The 23,183-nt window shown below is 51.4% G+C and overlaps 1 protein-coding gene across 4 annotated transcripts in view; it reads right to left on the bottom strand.

The window, feature by feature from the left end:
* Nucleotides 1–23,183, bottom strand: part of ABCG1 (ATP binding cassette subfamily G member 1) — a 104,430-nt gene that overhangs the window by 25,174 nt on the left and 56,073 nt on the right. For all 4 annotated transcript variants that reach the window (XM_077118973.1, XM_077118972.1, XM_077118970.1 and 1 more), the window contains 2 exons: nucleotides 8,303–8,420; nucleotides 6,091–6,223 (listed from right to left, as the gene is read on the bottom strand). In XM_077118973.1, coding sequence (XP_076975088.1) covers nucleotides 6,091–6,223; nucleotides 8,303–8,420 — 251 coding nt within the window. The remainder of the gene's footprint in view (nucleotides 1–6,090; nucleotides 6,224–8,302; nucleotides 8,421–23,183) is intronic.

Below are 23,183 nucleotides of genomic sequence, written 5' to 3'. Positions count from 1 at the left end.
GTGGCTTTCTGAGTTCCCTGCATGACTGAGAAAAACCCAGGGAGCTCTTGGCTCCCTGCTTCCCTTGGCCCAATAAGGGTGGGGCAGGGCAGTAGGATAGCAGTGATATGATGGGTACTGCCTGTTATCTCGGTAGAATTCTCTGCTGTCTCCATTAAGGACATGGGCAATTTAGAGGTAAGAAAACCCCAGGCATCAGGGGCCTGATGACCTGTCCAGGCCAGGCCAGTGGTGTGGATGCAGGAATCCTTCAGGTCAGCTGTGAAATCTTCTAAGTGGGAATATTTACACCACAGAAATTGGCAAATGCTTCCCATCAGGGCAACTGCTTTGGAAGGAGAGAGGTGGGAAGGTCTGGTTTACCCGCACATACCAGGCCCTGGACCCTGCGTGAGAAAACCCCGGAGTAGCGTTGGCACACCGTGAATCAGCCTTGGATCTGCTGCACAGAGACGTCTGTGGCCTCAGGCCAGCAGCCGCCCCCTTTCCTCACTGGCACATGGCGAGGCTCCTGTGCAGCCCGCCTCACCTCTCCGTGGCTGTAAGGGGCGGAGCAGCATGTAAGAGTGCCCGACCACTTCTGACTCTGAGCCTTCCTGGGCTCGGGGACTGGCAGCCGGTATCATTTCCACCCATGTCTGAGCACCAGAGAAAGCGAAAGTGTCACAGCCTCAAGGTAAAGGGATCATGACAGCCTCAAAATCAAGATCTAGTCTCATTTAATTCTAAAGACAAATGTACTGCTATATGATAATATTGTGAACCATTGATTGTACTACTACAATGTACTTTGGATGACTACATAGTATGTGGTTACATAATAGATATCAAAAAAACTTAAAAATTAAAAAGGTCAAAAAAAAAACAACACAAAAAAAGAACAAATATACTTCAGGTCCTGATCAAGACGGCAGAGTGAGAAGCTTCAAGGCTCCATCCACCCACAGAAGCTCTGAACAACCAGCAAGAAGTGGCAGAAGCATCTTTCTCAAAGCTCAAAAAAGAAAAACGATAAGCAAAAAAAAAAAAAAACAATTAAACGACTACAGTAAGAGGGTGAGAACCAAATAAAAAAAAGGCCACCTAAAAGTGGTGGGTTCCCCTGGTGCCCTGCCTGACCCCTCTCCCTTTCACTCACTAGTTGAGTACAGGGTCAGCTGCACTCCCAGGCTGGACTCCTGATACTGGATCTGGACCTGAACACAGGAACCCTCATGCTCATACCGCGAGTGTGAATGCCTGGCCCAGGCTGTCTGGTTGTGGCCTGAGGGACTTGCTGTCCCAGAACCTGCCCTGGGAGTGCGCAGAAAGCTGGCTCACTGAGCTCTCCTACAGAACGCTGTGGGAAAGCATTAAGTGGCTGCCTGGGGAGGGGATTGCTGGCTGTAGTACATGGAGTGCAGTGTCCAGGACCATGAGAAAACTGTTTCCTAAGGAAGAAGGGTAATTTTTATCCATGTAAATGGGGGAATTCTGAGGGCGACTCATGGATACCTGAGACAAGATGCATGCACAGAAAGGAACGGGGAAGTCCTATGCTTTGGCCTCAAACTACTCTCTAAGCTTATCATATGGATAAATTCTAAAGGAAAGCACTTGCTCAGGTCAATCTTCAAAGACTGGGAAAGTGGTTTTCTTTTTGTCTATTTGGTTTTTTGTTAGTTTCTGTCAATCAAGGAGAGCTCTGCTGTAATGCTAACTGGATACTAGTTTAAAAAACAGATGGTTCAGTATCCAAATTCTAGTGCTAACACAATAAAATATTAGAATGTCCATGCTTCATTAAAAAATACAAAAAGCAGGAAGTAATGGCCCAGGCAAAAGAGAAGGTTAGAGCATTAGAAACCATTGATAAGGAGCAGCAGACCTGGGACATCCCAGAAAAAGGCTTTTTAAAATGATCCTAAACATGCTCAAAGAGTTAAAGGACAACATCAACAAAGAACTAAAGGAAATCAGAATTTAAAAAGACAAGCACAAAGAGAATATCAATAAACAGATGGAAATTATGAAAAGGAACCAAGCAGAGCTGAAGCCTCCAGTAACATAAATTTAAAATCCTCAGAGGGGTTCAACAGCAGATTGGAACTGGCAGAGAAAACTTGAAGATATGATGAATTCAATAATCCAGTTTGAGGAGTAGAAAGAAGAAAGGATGAAGAAAAGTGAAAAGAGCCTGAGAGCCTGTGGGACACCATGAAACATACCAGTGCATGTATTGTGGGAGTCTGAGAAGGAGAAGGAAGAGAGAAAGGGGCAGAGTACTTTTTTTTTTAATTTAAATCAGTTTTATTTAAGAATAAATAAATCTGGGCTAAAAAAAAAAAAAAAAAGAGAGAACACAACACACAAAGACATAATTGCTGAAAATTTCCCCAAATTAACAAAAGGCATGACTATACACACCCAGATGCTCAATGAACTCCAAGCAGGATAAACTAAAATAGACCTACACCCCATCATATTACAATCAAAGCGTCGAAGCCAAAGATAAAGAGAATGCTGAAAATTTCGAGAGAGAAGCAATTTGTCACAAAAGAGCCTCAATAAGATTAAGTGCTGATTTCTCACTGGAAACCATGGTGATAAAAAGGAGGTGGGAAGACATTTAAAATATTGTAAACAAAATGTGCCGAGTCATTCTATATCAGGCCAAGCTGTCATTCAAAAATGAGAAGGGAACTAAGCCATTCTGAGATAAACAAAAGCTGAGGGTTTTGTCATCACTAGATCAGCCCTGTAAGAAATACTAAAGGGAATTATGTAGGTTGAAAAGAAAGGACGCTAGACAATTGACTGAAACCACATGAAAAAATAGAGATATCCAGTAAGGATAAGGATATGAGTAAACATAAATATCAGCACTGTTGTATTTTTTTATTTCAAACCCCATATGTTACTCCTACAGGATCCAAAATGCAAATGTAGAAAATGTAAAGATAAATGAATGGTTTTGGACATTTAATGTATAAATATGTAGTCTGTGGCAAGAACCTTATTAAGGTAGGAGGAGAGAGGAGTACAGGGGCATAGCTGCTGTGTGCTATCGAAGTTAAGTAGGTACCAAAACCAATGAGACTGCTTTAGATTTAAGTCCCACAACAGCCACAAAGGAAATACCAGAGAATATGCAAACTCATGGGGACAGAAAGTGGAGTACAGGTCACCATGGGGTGGGATGCAGGGGGATGGGAGTTAGAGTGTAGGGTTTCTGTTTGGTGTGATGGGACATTTGGTAATGGATGGTGGTGGGCACTGCAACAGTGTGAGTGTGATTAGTTCCACTGAATTGTATGCCCGGAAGGGGTTTGGATACAAAGATTTATGTTGTATATATGTTTCTTCAATGGTAGAAAGGAAGGAAGGAAGGGAGGGAAGGAAGAAGAATGGAAGGAAGAAACTAAAGAGATAATGACAATTAAAGGCAATATACATATTAGATGGGATCTAAGAATGGAGGAGAAAAGGCTCAAAATGATATTACTGGGACGTAAGAAATATTTGGAATGTATAATTTAAACTTTATATCAATGTTAAATTTCTCAAACTTGATAACTGTACGTAAGGTGATTACAGAAGTCATTATCCTTGTTCACAGAAAACATACATGGAATTCATATTCCATATTCAAGGAGTATGATGTACGCAACTTGCTCTCAAATGTTCAGAAAACAGACAGAAAGACAGATGATAGAAAGAAAGGAAGAAAGAAAGAGAGAAATAATTTTATGGCAAAGATGGAAAAAGGTAAAAAATTGGTAGATCTGGACATCTGAGCAGATGGGAATATGTTCGAGTTCTCTGTATGGGGTTTGTATTAATTTTACAACTGTTGTATACGTTTGAAGTAATTTCAAAACAAAAAGTTATAACTAATAATAATAAATATACTCCATAAGGCAGAGCCTGCTGATGAGTTTGGAGGGGGTGGAGGTGACCACAGGACTTGCCAAGGAAAGCCATGACGAACTGGAAGTCAAAGCCAAGTTCTGAAACTTCATTCAGTGACACACTGAGAAGCTCAATTTTGGGAATCCAAGGTGGAGATGAAGCTTTGGAATCAACAGGGCATGTATAAAGCTTGTTTACTAAATACATAGAACAGTGAACATGAGGGAAAAGGAAAACTGTCTCCAGTGGCTGCTTTATCCATTTGCAAACTCTTGCGCCTTCTCCGCGGCCCCATCATGAGGGTCACTTGGTGGCTGGTGGACAGTTAGGCTGCCCAGCTTATTTGCCTGCCGGGGCAGGTGAGCCTTGGGGAGAGGTACCCCCTTATGCGCAGAACGCTCAGTGTTCAGAGAAGGTGGATGATGACACCCCCATGGGGCTCTCTCTTTCTGTTTCCTCACACAGCAGGGTAGGGGGCAGATCATGTACCTGAAAAACGAACCTGCTTTGTTTTGCTGAGCCAAAAATCCCTCAGAGCTACCCTTGGGATGCCACACTCTGATACTGCCAGGTGGGAAGCTTTGTCAAATCTAAGCAGGCAGTTGTGATTGTTAATGTTACGTGTCCATGTAGCTGGGCTGTGGTGTCCAGTCGTTTGGCCAAACCCTGGTCTAGCTGTCACATGGAGGTGTTTTGTAGATGGGACCAGCATCTACAATCATCTCTCCTTAAGAAAAGGAGGCCCCCACTCCGGAATCTGGGTGGGCCTCATCCAATCACTTGGAGGTCTTAGCGGCAGGAACTGAGATCAGAGGATCGGTTTCTGAGATCAGAAGGAATTTTGCCTCAGGACTACACCCTCCACTCCTTCCTGAATTTCCAGCCTATGGAATTCAGCAAGAAATCATCTTACCAGAATTTCCAGCTTCCAGCCTACCCTACAGATTCGGACTTGCCAGCCCCCACAATCACATGGGCCAATTGCCCCTAAGAAATTCCCCTAAACATGCACATACATCCACTGGTTCCATTTCTCTGGAAAACCCTGGCTGACACTGGGGTTCAGGGCAAGCCCTTTCCATTTGGGGAAAGCCACTCTAGCCCCCCTCCTCTTACTGACTAAACCACAAAGCCGACCTGGCTGAGAAGGTCACAAGCGCCAGGGAGGTGTGAAGGCCAGGGACCCTCCTTTGCGGTGGACAAGGGGAAAGCAGAAAAACAAATAGGCTCCCACATAAAATGAGCCACAGCAAGCATCCAGGGCGGCCGATTGGGTTCCAACTCTTAAAGGGGGGGCATTCTAGCCGTTTTAAATACTGCTCACAATCGCGTCAGTATGGCCCAGCCAGGGTGGGTTGGGCCATTTTTAAAAAAGGACGTGTAATCCCAGAGTCATGGCACTCAGCCAGGTGTTAGGCTGTTCAAAGAGCAGGGCCAGGGGCCCGGGGCCCTGGCATAGCAAAGGCTCCACCCAGGAGATGAAGGTGTTTTTTTAAACTCTCGAAAATACTGGGTTCGTCCACAGAGGCCTTCAGCAAAGACACTCGGAGGAGCCTTATTAGGAGTGAAGAGAAATAGCGACTGAATTGTGGTAAAAGGGAGAACTGATTGAGTGCTGGCTGTATGCTGGGTTCTATCCACATGCACCGCCCCATTTAATAGTCAAAATCAAATGCTTATGGGATTACAGTGAGGACACTGAGACTGTGGAAGGCCAAGCAGTTGGCAGCTGGGAAGCCGGACTTGGGGAGACCTGCCTCTGAGCCCCAGTGTGGGTTAACTGCTTAAGTCTCTGGGGCTCTGTCCTCATCAGCTCCCAAAGAGGTCACGAGAGCTGCTTGGCAGGGATGGCGTGATGACTGCACAGAGCCAGGTGCCCACAGGGCTTCAGCCTACGCTGGTTGCAGCCCCCCACCTGGCAGCCAGGTGAGTCAGAGGAAGAGACCCTGGGAGCCCTAAGCATGGCCCTAGGGTTGCTGGGACCTATGTCCAAAGGTGCAGAGTGATTCAGGGGCAGACTGGCAGGACCCCAGGAGGGAACAGGAAATGACCAGCCCTGGACATTTCAGCCAGTAACCTCAGAAATTTTGCCATCCAAGGACTTGCTGGAAACCCAGGGTCCTGGGGCTGGGGCTGGGCCTATGCTGGAGGGAGGGGCTGGGTGGCCAGGGGTCAGGCCGCGGGGCGCAGAGGGCTTACCATCATGGCCTCCTGCACGGTGAGGTGTGGCAGCAACATGTCATCCTGCATGATGTAACAGGACACCTTCCGGAAGCAGCGCAGGTCCCGGGGCAGGCCATTGACAAGCACCTCACCCTTCATGCCTGTCTCCCTGCGGAGGAGGGGAGGAGAAGCCATGAGCCCCGGCCCACCGTCAACACTGGGTCCCTTCTGCTGGACATCCCAAGGTCTGGGGAGTGGCTGCGGCGACGGCCTCCCTCCTGCATCTTCCCGGTGGAACCATTCACCAAAGGCACCCCCAAGGGCAAAAAGAGAAGAAACTTTCAAAGGCACCAGGCTGAGGTGGGGAAGCCAAGGGCAGGGTCTCCTTGGGCCAGCATAGTCACAGCATCTTCACAGCAGCTGCACTTTCTGCGCCCACTAAACAAGCATGAGTGTATATGGGCATTATTGCACAGGCTACAGCCAGGTCGAGACGTAAGCCCCTCTTGGCTCCGGTTTGAACAGCTGGTTTCTGGATCATGCTGTATCACTGAAGCTATGCCAATTGCTCAAAAGGCCAGAGACCTCTGTCTCAGAGGGTGTGGGCAATCCACTGGAACCTGTCCCCCAGGATCCTGATCTGGGAAGGGACACTCACCTGGCCCCCAGGCTCCAGGGCCTAGAGAGAAGAGGGCTGGGCCACGGACCAGCTCTGCCCAGCTGACGACCCTGCTTCACTGGGAATGAATGAATGAATGGCCCTCTACAGGCCCAGTGCACAGGTGGATGCACCCCAAGTGCGAACGTGAAGATGGAAGGGGTGTGGCTGACCCACTCACTCCAAACCTAACAGGCACCCTCCTGGCTGACTCTCCCTGGGTACAGCGACTGGGCCCCAGGCAGTGTTGGATGCCACAGGTGACCATTTTCAAACCCTGTCGAGGGTCCCCTCTTTCCAGCCCAGCCTCCTCAATGCTGTGGACAGCAGAAGTCAAGCAGAGTCTACGTGTCCACCTTTCATCAGCCTGCTGCTCTGGCTGGGGACCTTGGGGGGACCCCTTCTCTCCTCCAGGGAACAGGCTCGCTACTGCTTGGGGACCCAGCCTGGAAGCCCACGTGTGTCTGAGAGCACTGGAGGGTGTTCAAGTACCTTTTGGGGCATCCAGTGGCTGCGGGTGTGGGGCACACAGAAAACCAGCTGTCACCCCAGAAAATCCTCTACCCCTCTCTGTCCCCCTCAAGACCCTGGGGTTGGAAACTTGGCTTTAACTTTAGAGGGGAACACAACAGGATGGGATGGCCATCAGTGAGATTTCTTTTTTTAAAACCTAATATCTAGCATTACAAATGTGAAAGAATTGGTAACATTGGAGTAAATCAGAAGTCCTAAGGAAAGCAGTGATTTAATCATTTTTTTTCCAGTAAATGAACTTCTCATTATTGTTTACTACTGATTAAAGTTAACAAATGAACCCACGATAAATGGAAAGAGTTGACATGAAAGGCCATCTTTAAAAAACTCTTTTGAAGATTCAAGCTGTGAATATTGACAAATGAATGGCACTGGGCACAAGATTGGGGATGGTGGTTTCCAAACTCCTAAACAACTAAAATCACTTCAAGCGTAGCACAAACTCAGCCAAGTGGTTCTCCCCCATCGCTTCTGAAAATGCCCATTGTACTTTTAACTTTTGTTCCCATTTATTCTCTAGAGCTCTGCCACCGTCCCCTCTCCGGTTCTTGACCTTCCAACTTTATCCTGACCCTGCCCCAAGACCTGGGCAAAGGCTGAGCCCAGGCAGCATGCTGCCACGCACCATCAGCTCCGAGGGTGATGCCTGCTCCCCGCCTGCCATCTGCCCCGAGCACAGCGTCTGCTCCCCACACGCCATCTGCCCTGAGCACAGCGCCTGCTCCCCACCCACCATCTGCCCTGAGCACGGCACCCACTCCCTGCCCAACACGTGGCGAGTGACCAGCACTGCCTTTTGACACCTGTGATGTTGTTCTCCGTGTGCTGTTATCCTCGCAGATTTCAAGCCTTCTTGATGATAAAATCCAACCTCATGCCTCACTGGAGTCCACAGGGAGCCTTGCAGGCCACCACTGTGGACATGGGACCATGGCATATTCACGGGCGATGGAGCGAAGGAGCTCCAGCTGTCACCTGACCAGCCGCCTTGGGCCCACAGCTGGGTGTAGCGTTCCCTCCCGTCAGCAGGTGGCCTCACCTGTACCCTCGGCTCACCTGTATCCAGCCAGGATGTTCATGAGGGTGGATTTCCCCGCCCCAGAAGGGCCCATGATGGCCACCAGCTCTCCGCTGTTGAATTTTCCCGAGATTCCTTTCAGAAGTGTCTTGTAGCCTACAAGAAGCAGAGCACATTGATTTTCCCACTATCCCAGGACAGGTTGTGCTAATATATGCAAGCATTCAGGCACACTTGAGTACAGAACCGAGACAAAAGGTGCCATTTTTCATGTCATAAAATGTGGAGTTTTAGGCAATAAAATGGACCCCTGTCTTTTTCACACCTTGGTCTCCTTCCCTAATTGCATTTCAGTGGGCATCATAATGATGACCGCCTGTGCACGTGCGGTGCTGGATAGTGTGCAAAGCGCTTCCCGCACTATCGGAGGGAGGAGAGATCTACGCTCCCACTGCCAAAGACGTGTCCAGAGGGGCCAGAAGGCCTGTCCCGCCCCTGCCGCCAGCGTAAGTGGACCCTAACCCCGTCCTCCACCACTGCTGTCCCCACCAGCCTCACAAATGATGTTCCATTTAAAAAGAGTATGCCATTTTCCTGCCACCTCCAATCGCTTTAGAATTTCTAGAGTCCACCTGAGAGCACTATAAAAAGGAAAAAGAGCACACACCAAGCAACGCCACATTCATTTCTGTTGCCAAGTAAACAATCTAAACGTGCCATAAAGAAAACATAGATGCAGCTGGTTACACAGGCTAAAATCCCTTCATTCAGAAGCATGTTTCAGCACAGGGTGGGCTGAGGGCGGCTCCAGCGGACCAGGAGCCAGGCGGGTCCAGCCCGGGGCCCTGGACAGCGCCGGGAGAACAGGGCGTGGCAGCACTGCCCGCAGCCTGACCCCTGTGTCGCCAAGCACCCGTGTGCAGGGCCTGGCCTGGTCTTCCTATCGCTCGCAGACAGGATGCCTGGACAGGCCAGACTGTGGCCAGGTGCCCCCTTAATCTGGGCAGGGCGTCCCTAGGGCCTCGTTTACGAGGGCCTCGTTTACGAGGGCCTCGTTTACGAGGGCCTCGTTTACGCGAGCCAGAGAGAAGCGGAAGGCAGGAAGCTGCGTCCTGGGTTCTGACTCATTACGGGAACCGCCGTCACCCTGGGGAGGGTAGAGCTGACGTCTCAGTGGGAAGGGGTAGGGAGAGGCGACAGCGGCTAGAGGCATAGCGGAGACCTGCGGAGGAGCAGATTCCTACAGTGAGCATGGGGGTGACAAGAGGGGTGCAAACACGCAGTACATGGGGCTGGAACGGGCAGACGAGGAAGGTGGGGGTTGGAGGGCAAAGGTGGGGAGGGCTGCGTGCTTCCTCCTTGGCTATTCCTGCCCTGCAGCAGATGGATGTTGGGCCCTGGGCAGCAGATGGTCCTCACAGGTCCTGCCTCCTTCCTTGATGGTGCTTTGCAGCTGGGGCCAGGCGCCTGGGGGCACTCAGCCATCTGGAGACCCACATGACCTCACCAAGGGACAGCTGAATCCCAGTGGCCCGCTCATTACCAGCCTCCTGCAGACGCAGTGGGAATCAGGGTGACTCCCGAGCAAGCCCTTCTTTGGGCCATTGTCTACCCAAGCTCCGGGATGAGCCCCAGCTACTCCCTCCTGGTCAACAGGAAGCTGCCCAAGGACACAGAGGGCCACTGGGATGGCTGCTAGCCATGGGGAGTCCCAGAGCAACCTGCATATGGGCCACGGAGCCCCTTGGGGCAGTCTCCATGTGCTCAGGGCTCAAGTCTTCCTCTGTTATGGTCTGGAAGCTTCATGGACCCCAGAAGATCATGTTCTTAAAGCTGATCCATTCCTGTGGGTGCAGATCTAATGTGGGTGGGACCTTTTGATCAGTTTATTTCAGTTGAGGCTGCAGGTGGTTCTTCATCCTCCACTAGAGTCCTTTATATTAGAATGAAATCCAGAGAAAGACACAGAAGCTCAGGAGGAAGGCATGGAAGTCAGAAGCTGGAAGCAGAGAATCCCAGGAGAGAGGGAGAGACCTGCATAAACCACCACGTGCCATGTGATGGAGGAGTTCAAGCTCTACAGAAACCGGTGTCTGGGGAGAAAGCATCACTGTTGATGCCTTGACTTGGACATTTTCACAGCCTCAGCAGTGTAAGCTCAAGAGTTAATAATGCCCATTGTAAGAGCCAGCCCAGTTCTGGTATACTGTATTTCGGCAGCATTAGCAAACCAGCACACTTCATAGCTGGGAGGGAGCCCAAAGGTCTTTTTCTCCACTACCTGCAGATTACAACAGTAGCTGGAGGAAGCTGACAGAGAGCAGAACGTGGGAGTGGGACCGGGGGGCATGCTGAGCCCTCTCCAGGGAAGAGGTGGGGCTGGCGGTTTTGTCTTTGGATCGTGCAGCCTGACCGCTCATCCAGGGCTACGTGGCGGCCCCCGAGCTGTCCCGCAGCCTCTCGTGGCTGACAACTCAGGCATCGCAGGGATGCTGACCTCCACGCTGATGGAGGAGGACAGAGGGGCTGTGGGCTGGCTGCAGAGGGTCTCTGTATGTGAGCCTCCGGGAGCCCCAGGAGGGGGGAGAACACAGGACTCGATTCAGGGCCGAGCTCTGCTCATATTAAAACCTGCTTTGCTTTAAGAACAGTAAGCATGCATGAGGGATGGTGGGAGGTCAGCGGTGGTCCCCCAGGACATGGTCAAGTCCGAATGTCCACACTTTCTTTGGAAACAGGGATATTAGAGATGGAATAAGTTAAATTAAGATGCGGTCACACTGGAGCCGGGTGTGCCTTTAATCCAGTATGACTGGTGTCCTTACAGGAAGAGGCACACTTGGGAATGCAGACAGACAGACAGACACCTGAGGGAAGAGGACATGTGGAGACGGAGGCAGAGATGGAGGCCCTGTAGCTGCGAGCCGGGTAACACCGAGCCGGAAGCTGGAGGAGGCGGGAAGGCCCCTCCCCGACAGCTGCCCACACCTTGATTTTAGACTCCAGCCCATGGGGACAAATTTCTACTGTTTTCCACTGCCAAGCTTGTGTACTCCATTATATCAGGGACACAGAGGGACTAAAAAACAGTTTTTAAGTGACCTAGAGACAGATGGTAACACTGATGTGCTCCACTCCCAGATAGCCAGAGGCTGCCCGAGTAGAGACAGTGCCCCTGCAGGCATGGCAGGTCCCTCCGAGGGACAGGACAAACCCCTGTGACAGCCGGAGTCTGTGTGTATCCAAGTGAATTGGGAGTGGTGACCCCGCCCCTGGCTGGGGGGGTCCTCTTCTCAAGACCAGTTCCCATCGGGATGTTAGCCAGTGCGTGCCAGGCAGGCAGGAAAGGCCCAGAAGCCTGGGGTCCGGCCGCCTGGCACGCCCCTGGGACCTCTCTGTGGCATCAGATTATTCCGGGCGTCACATTTTAGAGGGTCTGCCCACAGCCCTTGACTTCCCTTACACCCACTGAAACCCATCCCCAGGTGGATGGCACAAAAATCACCAGAACAGTCCTTTTCTAGTGGCAACCGAAATCTGCAAATTGGAAATTGAGAAAATTGAGAGCACCCTCACCCTTCAGTGCAGACAGCGTTGGCGCCTGCCCCAGCTGAAGCCCCCAGCCTCGGCTTCACAGCCGGAGCTCACCGAGCAGCTGGCGCCGGATCAAAGAGCAGAGCAGAGGCCCCCGCCCCCTCCCACCCTCTTGGGTGGGCAATTTCCCTCCTTTGGTTAGGAAGACAACACTAGACCTCCCCAGGGAGCATAAGCAGCACCCCTGCAACGGGAACTGGCTTCTCCGTAGCCCCACGAGCCCCAGGACGGGCCCCAGCCAGCAGTTGTTGGGAAGAGATGGCTCCCGACCCGAGAGTATTTCAGGAAACCTTGGAGAAGCAGAAGGCATGGACTGCTGGCACTCCCCAATTCAGCCAACAGTGCTCCACAAGGAGAAATGAGGTCTATCCACGCCTCCAAGCCTCAGGGGACGCAGATCAGAGGGACATGGGTCTCAGGGGCTGGGAGAGGGTCTTTTGCTTTCTGGGGGCGCGTGCCCCTGGACAGAGAGGGCAGAAGCCCCAGCCCAGTGGTCAGCGCCCAGGTGCCAGGCCAGCTTCGCACACAGTTGCTGGGTGCTCGGTTTCTCTCCGTGTTTTGCAGATGGGTGAGGAGGGCGCAGAGAGGGCCCAGGAGCTGTCCCAGGCCCACAGCCAGTCAGCAGGGCCGCCAGGTCCCGAGCACTCCTGCCTGGCTCCAAGCACCCGGGCCATGGGCCTGTGCCAGCTCCGGTGGAGGGATGGGCCCATGGGTTCAGGCCTGGGTGCGTGCACGGCCCTGTCCACCTGGCGCCCTTTCCCCCGTCCGCATCCATGCAGTCACGTTCAGAGGGGCCCACTCTACCTCACCTCCATGTGGGGAAGCGCGTTTAGTTGCCAGGATGCGAGATATTAGATGTTAAAACAGAGGATGAGGATGGGAGTAAAATTACAAGACACCCCACCCCATCCCACACCCCTCAATGAAAAGAATTACACTGGGCTGCCAAAGGCCAAGGGCAGGCAGTTGTGGGTGTAGTTGTGGGGAGGCATTCTGAACCCACGCCTCTGTCCGTCCTCTCACCCAGTTATCCCTTAGCCTTGGTTTTCTTTTTCTTTCCATGAAATATCTTTGACTAAATGAAAACCCTCGCCAGGGAGTCAGGGCTCCTCTGTGGTCAGGCACTGCCCCAGCCTGGTCAGACCCCACAGCCAGGGGTCACGGACACACCCCCTGTCCGCCCACCCGGGCTGCCGAGCCACAAAGTGGGGTTCCAGCAGACATGCTTCCCAGCAGCTGCAGAGGCAACAGCTGTTGGTGACGCCTCTGGGTAGGGGAAGCCCCACCCCACCACCCTGCTCACCGGCAGCAAGTTATAAGCAGCCGTTCCCTCAACATCCCACCAGTGCTTCACCTGCTCAGGTTTCATTTAACAAGCTGCGGTTTTGAAAGGGACAGTTCCTAAAGCACCCCCGGGGCTAATCAATCACGGGCCTTGTTTCCCAGCTGCACGACAAAGGTGGGGTGTCTAACAGCACTGGGCGTGTGGCCTCTAAAAGCAGGGCGTGACCTCCCTGCGGTGCATGTGTCAGGTGACAGACAGCTGGGCCCTGACCTCCGCAGGGGTTCAGGGTGGCCGGAAAAACCGCTGTTGATAAACAGCAGGGACAAGAAGCCAAACCCTATTGGGAAAGCTCTGTAGTCAGAGGCCATCCTGGCTTGTTCAATCAGCAGCTTTCCCAGGCAGCTGCGCGTGGTGGCATGCACACGCCCCCCAAACGCACAACCAAGTCCTCACCTCCAGTTACGATGGGGCCAAGCTGGACAAGGGTGGACCCCAAACCCCATATGACTGGGGTTCCCTCGAAACCCCAGTTTCTCAGAGAGAGGAGAAGGCCATGCAAAGATGGAGGACGAGTCGAGCCAAGGAACGCCAAGGGCTGCAGAGCCCACTGGAAGCTGGAAGAGGAAACTTTGCCCCCATGGGTTCTGGAGGAAGCGAGCCCTGCCCTCACCTCGCCTTTGGCCTTGTGGCCTCCAGGACCGCGGAAGGGAACATTTCTGTGGTTGGGAGCCCCCCAGTCTGGGGTACCCAGTTAGGCAGCCCAAGGGAACCAGTGTACATCATTATTCCTATCGTGAACGCAACGGAGAAGAGCCATGTCTTGTCGCAAATGAGGAGTCCCCGGTGCGTCTTCAGTAGAGAAAGGGCCAGAAGCACTACCCTCAACCCCTGCCCTGCTGTGCCCCAGCCTCCACGCCCTCCTGAGACTCCCACCCATTCCTTTTCTCAATAAGAGACATTCCCTCTGGGAGGAGGGGACATATAAAGTTCCGATTGTAAATTTCCATTAATTCCCCCCTCCCACCATTCCACATCCATGAGGTCCGTCTTCCAGCTACAAAAGCAAAATGCCGTCATCACGCCTGACCCCAGGAGAGCGGCTGTGCCCCTGGCGAGCGCCTCCCTGCTGATGTCTGGCTGGCACTCTGTCCCACCGGCAGTCAGCAACTGGGGGTGCGCTATTCACCCTATAAAGACAGTTTCTAGGAATTCTGTGTTGGAAGAGGGAAGACTGCAGGAGAAAGGGAGGGGAGGGGACCTAAGTGGGTACTTCGCATACGACAGGGTGGTACTGTCGGGTTCTGGAATGTCCCTTTAGCTTTTCTCTCTGAGGATGCATATTTTCCTGCTCCTTGGCACCTGCGGAGCGGAAGCTGGGGTGGGCCTAGTGCAGGAATCAAGAGGGGAAGTGAGAAAGTCCTGCCTCCTTCCTCTGGCCATCTCCAGTGCGGGCAGCTGGGGCAAGGGAGGTGGGCTTAGGCCCCCACCACCCCGCTCTCAATTACCCTGGTGCGACAATGCGTGCTCTCGCACAGTTCACCTCCCTCAGTTAATAGGTTTTTCAACATTTGGGTGAGCGCCTTAAAAAATCTTTTCACCTCCAAAAGAACATGGACAAAACTGTCCAGAGGGAACACCAGAAGGAAGGATGTGCAATTCACAAAGTGACCGCCAGGCTTTGCACGACCCCTGATGTCACAGGGTGGCCAGTGCCCCTATCAGCATCTCCGGCCTCCAGAGAGGAGTGTAGTCCCAGCTGGGCCACCCTCGAGCTACGTGACCTGGGCCAGGTCCCAGGAATTCTCAGGGGCCTGGTGTCCCCAATCTACACAGAGGACAGGGTTGAGATAAGCGTCTGCTCCGGGCGTCTCCAGGCCCATGCCACTGGCTGCACCGAGAGGCCACCCAAAGCCTTCAGGATTGTCCAGGACAGCCCCACCCTGGCCATCCTGCCCTGTGGCCCACTGGCATGACTTTGCTATGCTAGAAGGACACGCCCAGGAGATGGGGGCATTCACTGTGGACAGTGATGGCAGCACCACCCGGGAGAGGCCGGCAGGAAAGCGCAAAGCGCAAAGCAAATGTCACATGCTCCAGCCCCTGGGAGAGGGGTGGGGGGGCCCTTCTCCCTCTGTGTCCTCTCTTTTGACCTCTCTCTTCTCCTCCTCTTTCCTCTCCTTTGAGCCGACCAAAGGGAAGAGGCGTGGGGTAAGTGAGGGGACGGCCAGCTCTGCCCCTGTCCAGTCCTGCGCACTGATGCAGCGTGTGGACACCAGGCTGGCCCTGGGCTAATTCTTGCCTGTGTGGACGCGGCCTCAGGCGCCCCACTCTAGAAGAAGCAGCCTACATCCCGGCCTGCACAGGATTCACTAGCGTGGAGACACACAGGTCTCGAGTCTCTTTGGCCAGACAAACCCAATGGTGGTTGAGGTTAATGTGTACGTACGGTTGGCACGTCCCAAGGCCCCCAGGGAGAGGACAAGGGGCAGGGGCTCCCGGGAACACACCGTGCTCGTGCCGCCTTCTGTCGCCACCGGACCCAGCTCTGCTGCCAGGTGTAGCATGACTGGGAATTCCCCCCAGTCTGAAGCCGGCCTTTCTTTCCGCATAGACTTTTTCAGCTGTTTATAAACAATGACAAGAAGAAGCAGGAGAGCCCTGAGCCAGTTATAAAGAGCTGGCTGGTGAACGCAGAACACTGACTGTTTTCAAATAGATGCGTCTTACATTTTTTAAAAAATGGTAAAATTTTGCACGACTGGCTCACAGAATTGACAGCAGGGCATGCTCTAGCTCTGCCAGGCAGGACGCGCCAAACCCCAGTGCACTGCCCCACGTGCCACCTACACCGTGGGCTCTATTACTGGGGCCTGCCTTTCACTGACACTTCATTTTCTTTACTGCAGGGCAGAAAGGCTGGCAAACATGCCTGCTTTCCTGGTGAAAAAAGAACTAATGACTCGGATGCCAAAATTACAGCAATCAAAAGACTGCCTTATCTGATTAGCTCAGAGATGTCCCAGACGCCCCTCAGTGTTTGCAAACCAGGACCTGCACATCTGTGGCAGATGGCAGGGGTGGGGGAGGGAGGGGCAGCAGCATTTGCAGGCCTCCAGGGGTGGGTGTGGGGCGTCAAGTGAGGTACCCTATCCTCTGATCATCCACGTCATGCCCGACGTGTAAATATCTCCTGCACACATCAGCACTGTCCATTTCTAATCTGATTGCATCCAGCCTGGTTTAGTGCCACACACACACCCCATCTCTGTTCTAGAAGAATCCCTTTCCTTCCCCGTGGCTGGGGTTCCATCCTCGCCGGGCAGGGACACACACCTCTCCGCTGGATGCCCATGAAATGTTTCAGGGGCTCGCCGACCATGGTCACGTCCCCGCCACTAATTCAAGTGCACTGCAATTTCTGGGGGTTTGTACTCACTGTGGGAGGCTGTGAGTATAAAGGCTTAAGTGGGGGTTTAGCCAAAGCCCCCAGGGTCACCGACCATCCCCCCAGTGGCCTCAGGAATATGCCTGGGGGACCAGAGCCCTTAGCGAGGAGGGTGGTCGGGTCCCGGCACACCGGCCCCCACCCTAGAAGGAAGCCCAAGGACACACCCCAACACTGGTGCATTTATCTTCGCGGGTCCCCACGCCTCACTAAAAATAGCACCGGTGAACAGCCAGAAGTGACTCAGAGCAGATGACAAATATTAAGTTATTCTACGTTGCCTCCTGCCTGGTGCTGCTCAGACTTGAAGATCGGAAAAACAAGTGTGATGGAACTGGCCTGGGATGAAACCCATGTGATTCGAAAGGGCACCTGAAATCTCCAAATCACGGGCGCTGGAGTTCTGCCTCCAATTAGCGGTGTGACCTTGGACAGCTCCTTGAGCTTTCTATTCATTTTCCTGTTCATCAAAAGAGACCACCTGGTGAGGGAAGAGACAGCCTACTGGATGGGAAAGGATATTTGCACAAAATATGCAAAAACGGATGTGTATTCAGAATGCATAAACTGTCCAAAACAAAATCATGAGTTTTATCCCCAAGTTCTTCATGGCATCAATCTGGGGATAAACACATCAATTAAGGAAGAAGTGATCAATTTGGAGGTGCTGTTTCAGTGGCCTTGAGGGGCAGGAATGGGGAGAACATCGAAGAACCTTTGGCAAAAGTACAGCCACCTCTCCCCCCGAAGAGATGGGGGGCTTGAGCCCCAATAAAAAAGGGGAAAACCCAGCAAAGGCAATACACCGTAACAGTGAATATGCTCTCAGGGAGGGGAATGGCTCCATGATTTCTATAAAAACACCCAGGCCCAAGAGGTGAGCCAAAAAGCTCACAAATTAAATTTCTTTCAGCTTACATGTGCCCCTTTCTATAATTTGCATCTGAAAAAGCTCTTGAGGGAAAATCTCATGCATACATGCACAGACACATGCCATGTATGTACACACATATACCTCCACACACACACCATGTGTACACACACACCATTACACACGTGGGCACACACGCCATGCACACATGCAAAGGCATACGCCATGCACACATACAGACACAGGCACACACACGCCACGCCTCACGGGCCAGAGGGGCCTTCAGATCCCTGACAGGGGACCATCTGCACCGGCGCAGGCACTTAAAGCTGAGGCGAAGTCATTTGCATCTGCCTATTGGGTATGAAGCCGTTTCCTATCACTGCAGTATTTTTATACTTCTAAAGCAGAACTGGTTTTATTTTTCACAAACATCCAATCCCAGCTAGTGCAATTTAAAAAAAAATCCTTCTGATTATTTAAATTAGGTCAATAGCATCAATAAGGGTGCCAAATAATCTCCAGATATCAAGTCACCCTCAATGTGAAAACTGTGCAAGACCCAGTTTCTATACTCAAAGGTGTGATTTTTTTTTGCTGCTGGAAGATGTGCCCAGGGGCACCTCCCCTCCCTCTCTTTCCCGCTTTCTCTCTCTCTCCCTTCCCTCTATCCCTCTCCCTCCCCTCCTTTCCTCCCTCCCTCAGTTTTCTCTCTCCCTCCTCTCTTTCTCTCTTTCTCTCTTTCTCCCCTACCTCTTTTCTTCCCCTCCTCTCCCCTTCCTTCCTCCCTCCCTTCTCTCTCTCTCTCTCTCTCTCTCTCTCTCTCTCTCTCTCTCTCGCTCTCGCTCTCACTCTCGCTCGCTCTCGCTCTTTTCCCCCATTATCCTCAGCCCCAGAGTTGGTCAGGACAGAACAGCCTGTCTCACTCCTGCAGACACCTCCTCCGCCTAGGTTTCCCTCTGCCCCTGACTCTAAGGGTAAACCTCACAACAAAAGGATAAAGTCCACAGACCTACAACTTCGATGTTTCTTTCCCTTTTATTAAATTAATGGTTTAGAAGCATTGTGGGATAACAGAAAAGTCATGTGGAAAGTGCAGAATTCCATATACTTCCTACAGTTTTCCCTAATACTAACACCTTATATTAAGGTGGCGCATTTGCTACAACTGACGAGCCCATATGATTATAATTATATCAACTACAATCTGTAGGTTGCATTAGGGCTCACTCTCGGGCATTTCCTTTTTCCCTACCGGCTCCTCTTCCTTAATGCCTAAGGACCTTCTAACCAACTGGCTCAAGTTTCCACACTACCCGGCAAAGCCAACACCCTCTTTCTTTCTCTAACCTCTTTCCTGTTGTTTTTTGGTAAGGGGGCTTCAGAACCAACCAAAAGAAAAGAACTGGAACCAGGTCTGTGAAATCGGGTTTGATAATAACAAAACGAACCTGAAAAATACATGCCAGAGCTTCTCCATGAAGGGAGAAGAACTCACTAAATAAAGACATTATCATCAGTCCACAAACCATGCAAACAGCTTTTCACCCCAACCTGCCCCCATCGCAGGGAGTCCTTGGGGGGGAAGTCCATTCCACCTTGAGGAAGAGATCTGATTTAATTTTTCAGACTGTGAAAATCTCTTACTGGATCTTTAGCAGGTAGTCCGCTCTAGAAGTCAATTTGGTGGCAGGCGAGGCCCCAAGCTTTCGGCACAATCTTCTGCTGGGCAGCAGTTGAATGGACTTAAAGTGTCACCTGACCACAGCTCAAGAATGGTTTCTCATCTTCTTTTACCTTAGGCACCTCTCCCCGCCTCACTGCCCTGGCTCAATGGCCTCTCTCATGTTTGGCATTCCCCATCCATCAGTCCATCCATCTGCCTGCCAACCCTGGACCTCCCACCTGCCCTGGCCCCAGTCCCCTCCCTTCCCCGGCCCCCTTGGTCTCCTAGGTGCCACCTCTGTCCCTCACTCTGAGTATGAGTGGTTTCTGCCCTGCTCAGATATGATAAATACCACATAGTGGGTTGGCTTAAACAATAAATCTTTCTCACTGCATGGTTTAGATGGTCAGAAGTCCCAAATCTAGGCATCCACATGGTCATGCTTTCTCCTGGAGTCCATAGCATGCTGGCATTTAAGACCTCCAACTGATTAGGTGAGGGGACTCCCAAGTTTTCCTGAGGGAAATCTCCTTTGTTACTTATAGATGCAATCCATCATAGATGCAATTAACTGGTTATAGGTGCCAATCCATCTACACACTTACCTCGCATTAATAAGCACGCTAGTTCTTGCTTGACCAAACAACTAGACATCATCACCTAGCCAAGTGGACACATGAAATTAATCACCACACCATCCCTCCTTGTGACCCTTCCTCTCTGCTGCCCTCTATGGTCTACCAGGACAGTACCCCAGAAGTACTGGGGGAGAACCACACCCCTTAACACCAGGCAGAAGAATGTTCCACCTCCCTGAAGCACCCCAAGGAGGCACAACCACTATAGTTGGTGAATCTATTTATGTTAAAACACACCCACTGCAGAAGTGGGGCTCCCTGCCTTCCTCTCAACGCCAAGCTAGTCTACAGACCAAGGGGACAACAGCAATGTGACCACAGGAGTCCCCGCAGTCACTACAACGCAATTCCCCTTTCATTTTCCCAGGAACCAGCCTCATGCCACGCCCGGGCACCCACAGCCTGGAAGGGCTCCTTGCCTGGGGGGCCCAATGAATTTCTACTGCAACTGCCAGGGAAGGTGGCCCTCCTCGACCGTATCCTTGAAGAGGACTTTATGTGAGAAAAGGAAGCCCATACAAGGAGGTAGCAGATCCTGCTCGGTGCTGGACGGAAGCCCAAGGTGGCTCCAGCTCACGCTCAGCCCTACTCCCTGACCCCAGCAGCCTGCTGACCCTCGGCATCTCCCACTGCAGCATCCACCTTGATTAAGGGTGGCCCCCTCCCAGGGGAATAGCCTGGCCTCCCCAGCTGCTCCAAGGCTGAGATCTGAATTTCACACTCCTCATCTATGGCGTTCCAGAAGCTCCAACCATACTCATTCCCATCTTAACTCTCGCTTGCATACACGTGCAGAGGCTTTGGGAGACATGACGCTCCTCCCACGTGTTCTGTAGAACATGCAGGTGGCAGCCCCTGGCACGAAGTTTCTCCTTCTTTCCACTGCCATAATGATCAGAAGCTTCTGTGGGAATCAGCCGTACTTAATCTCACCACCACCTGGGCCCAGGATGACGTCTGAGAGGTAGCTTCCCTCCACAACATCCCTAAACCTATCATGGAAATGGGGTTAAAATCCAAGTGCAGAACGTTGGAACCCAGAAAGGAGACCCTACCAGAGCCCATGAGGAAGAGGTATTTGCCTAGGCAGCAGAGAGGAAGGGTCACAAGGAGGGATGGTGTGGTGATTAATTTCATGTGTCCACTTGGCTAGGTGATGATGTCTAGTTGTTTGGTCAAGCAAGAACTAGCGTGCTTATTAATGCGAGGTAAGTGTGTAGATGGATTGGCACCTATAACCAGTTAATTGCATCTATGATGGATTGCATCTATAAGTAACAAAGGAGATTTCCCTCAGCAAAACTTGGGAGTCTCCTCATCCAATCAGTTGGAGGTCTTAAATGCCAGCATGCTACGGACTCCAGGAGAAAGCATGACCATGTGGATGCCTAGATTTGGGACTTCTGACCATCTAAACCATGCAGTGAGAAAGATTTATTGTTTAAGCCAACCCACTATGTGGTATTTATCATAGAAGCCTGACAAAGTAAGACAGAGAGTCTGTCCCAAACTGCAGTACCCAACCCAGGGAGATGTCTGTGTTCTTAGAAGCAGCTTTGTGCCAAGCAGAGATTTGTCTTGGGACACATTTCAAAGCCGAATGACATCGGTGCTACTCTCTATTAAAGGATCACAGTACAACACTGGGTCAGAAGCCTCAAGCTCTCAAAAAAGCCATGGTGTGACTCACAGCAGCACAACCAAAATAAACTTAGCTAACTCACTCATAAGCCAGGCACAGCACTCTTACAGACGGCCCAAGCTTTACAAACCGACCAGTTTATTGGTCCTTAATACATCCATACAAGGATAATGAGGAACCTGGGTCTACTTAATGAAAACCACGATTGTTGTTCTATTATTAAATGACTGCATTCCTGGTTTCAAATTCAAACTGTGAAACACAAAGAAAAAGCAAAGCAAAATCTAGTATATCACATTCATAGGTGCAACAAGCTTTGAGTGGCTTCCAGAACCAGGAGTTGGCTGAAAACCATTGGGCTTTATTGCCTTTCCTGATTGTTTGCATTAATGACATTTTTCAAATAGAAAACAGCAGCAATAGTTCGTTCTCCAAGTCACTGTGCAGAGCTGGAGACATTCCAGTTGTCGTCTCACCACCATGTAGGGCCACATCCAAGAAGCAGGTGGGGCCAGATGCAGAAGAAGCTCCCAGGGATTGCTACGTTCCCATGGAGGGAATCCTGGCAATGCAACGGCGTAGCCAAGGTGGCCACAAGTTAAAGGAAGCTACTGAGCCCACCTGCTTCATGAATATTCTCTGTTGTCATATGTAGACAGACAGGGAAAGGCCACCATGGCATGTGCTGGTTCTTCCTTTATCTTGTATAGATCCCCTTGAGCCCATGAGACGAAGGAACCTGTTCTTTCCCAGAAGGAGGTATGGCCTGGCCCATCTGGGCCAGGATTTGGGGTGGAGGTTTGAACATCCCTTAACTCTCCTTGGGCTCCTTATCACCTTCTCTGCTGTGTCAAGAGTCCCCACAGCCTCTCAATGAGACCAACTCTAAATTGTCCCATCAGCCAGGCTAGACACATAGATTACACTTAACAGTCTATACTTTGTGATTTCTGTTCTGCTCCTATATGTTACACATCCATTTGGTTTCCACCCATTTATAATGCCTTTAAAATGTGCCAAGAGGCTCAAACTCCCCAGTGTTCCTATTCAACCATAGTGAGACCTCTGCTTTCCCCCCTGGGCATATGGTTTCAGAAGCCATCCTACATCAGCCTTAGCTGAGCTGCAGACTCTGTGTCAGGAGAAAGTCCACATGCCCAAATGTAAATCATCAGTTCCTGATGTTTCTGGGGCTCAAGGTCTTCCTTCCACCATCAGGCCTTTCCAGACCCTTCTGCCACCCCCTTCATCAGTGCTCTCTCACACCAGGTGGGGCTGCTCAGGGCCTCCCAGACATGTCATGGCTTGTAAGGTCATCCCATCAAAAAGACCTACCCTGTCCTCTGCCCAAGGGGAAGGGAATGACCAGTGACATTAGAGGACCTACTGAAAGGGTGACCAGTGACAGTTTATTCCTTAAATCCCTTGCTCATCATGGGACTTTGGTTAACTTAATGTATCTCTGTGTCTCCGTTTTCTTATGGATAACAACACTTACCACCTGGTCCTTCTGGGAAGACAAAATGAGATGAGAATTATGAAGCACTGGACCCAACGGAGAGCCTCAATCCCTCTCTAGCCCTTCCCTTCACCCACTTGGAGCCAAAGCAATTCCTTCTTCCTCCAGGCAACTGGACAGTTTCACCGATTTGTTCATTCTATCACCTGGGGAGGCAAAGCGGCAGGCCCAGGAGCCAACCTGGTGATGTGCGAGTCCTGCCCGCCTCCTGGGACCCCTCTCTTCATCTGTATGAAACAGGCAATAACGGCCCCATCAG

The sequence above is a fragment of the Tamandua tetradactyla genome, chromosome 10 (genome assembly GCF_023851605.1).
Source record: "Tamandua tetradactyla isolate mTamTet1 chromosome 10, mTamTet1.pri, whole genome shotgun sequence".
NCBI classification, from domain to species: domain Eukaryota; kingdom Metazoa; phylum Chordata; class Mammalia; order Pilosa; family Myrmecophagidae; genus Tamandua; species Tamandua tetradactyla.
This window is presented reverse-complemented; position numbering and strand designations above follow the sequence as displayed.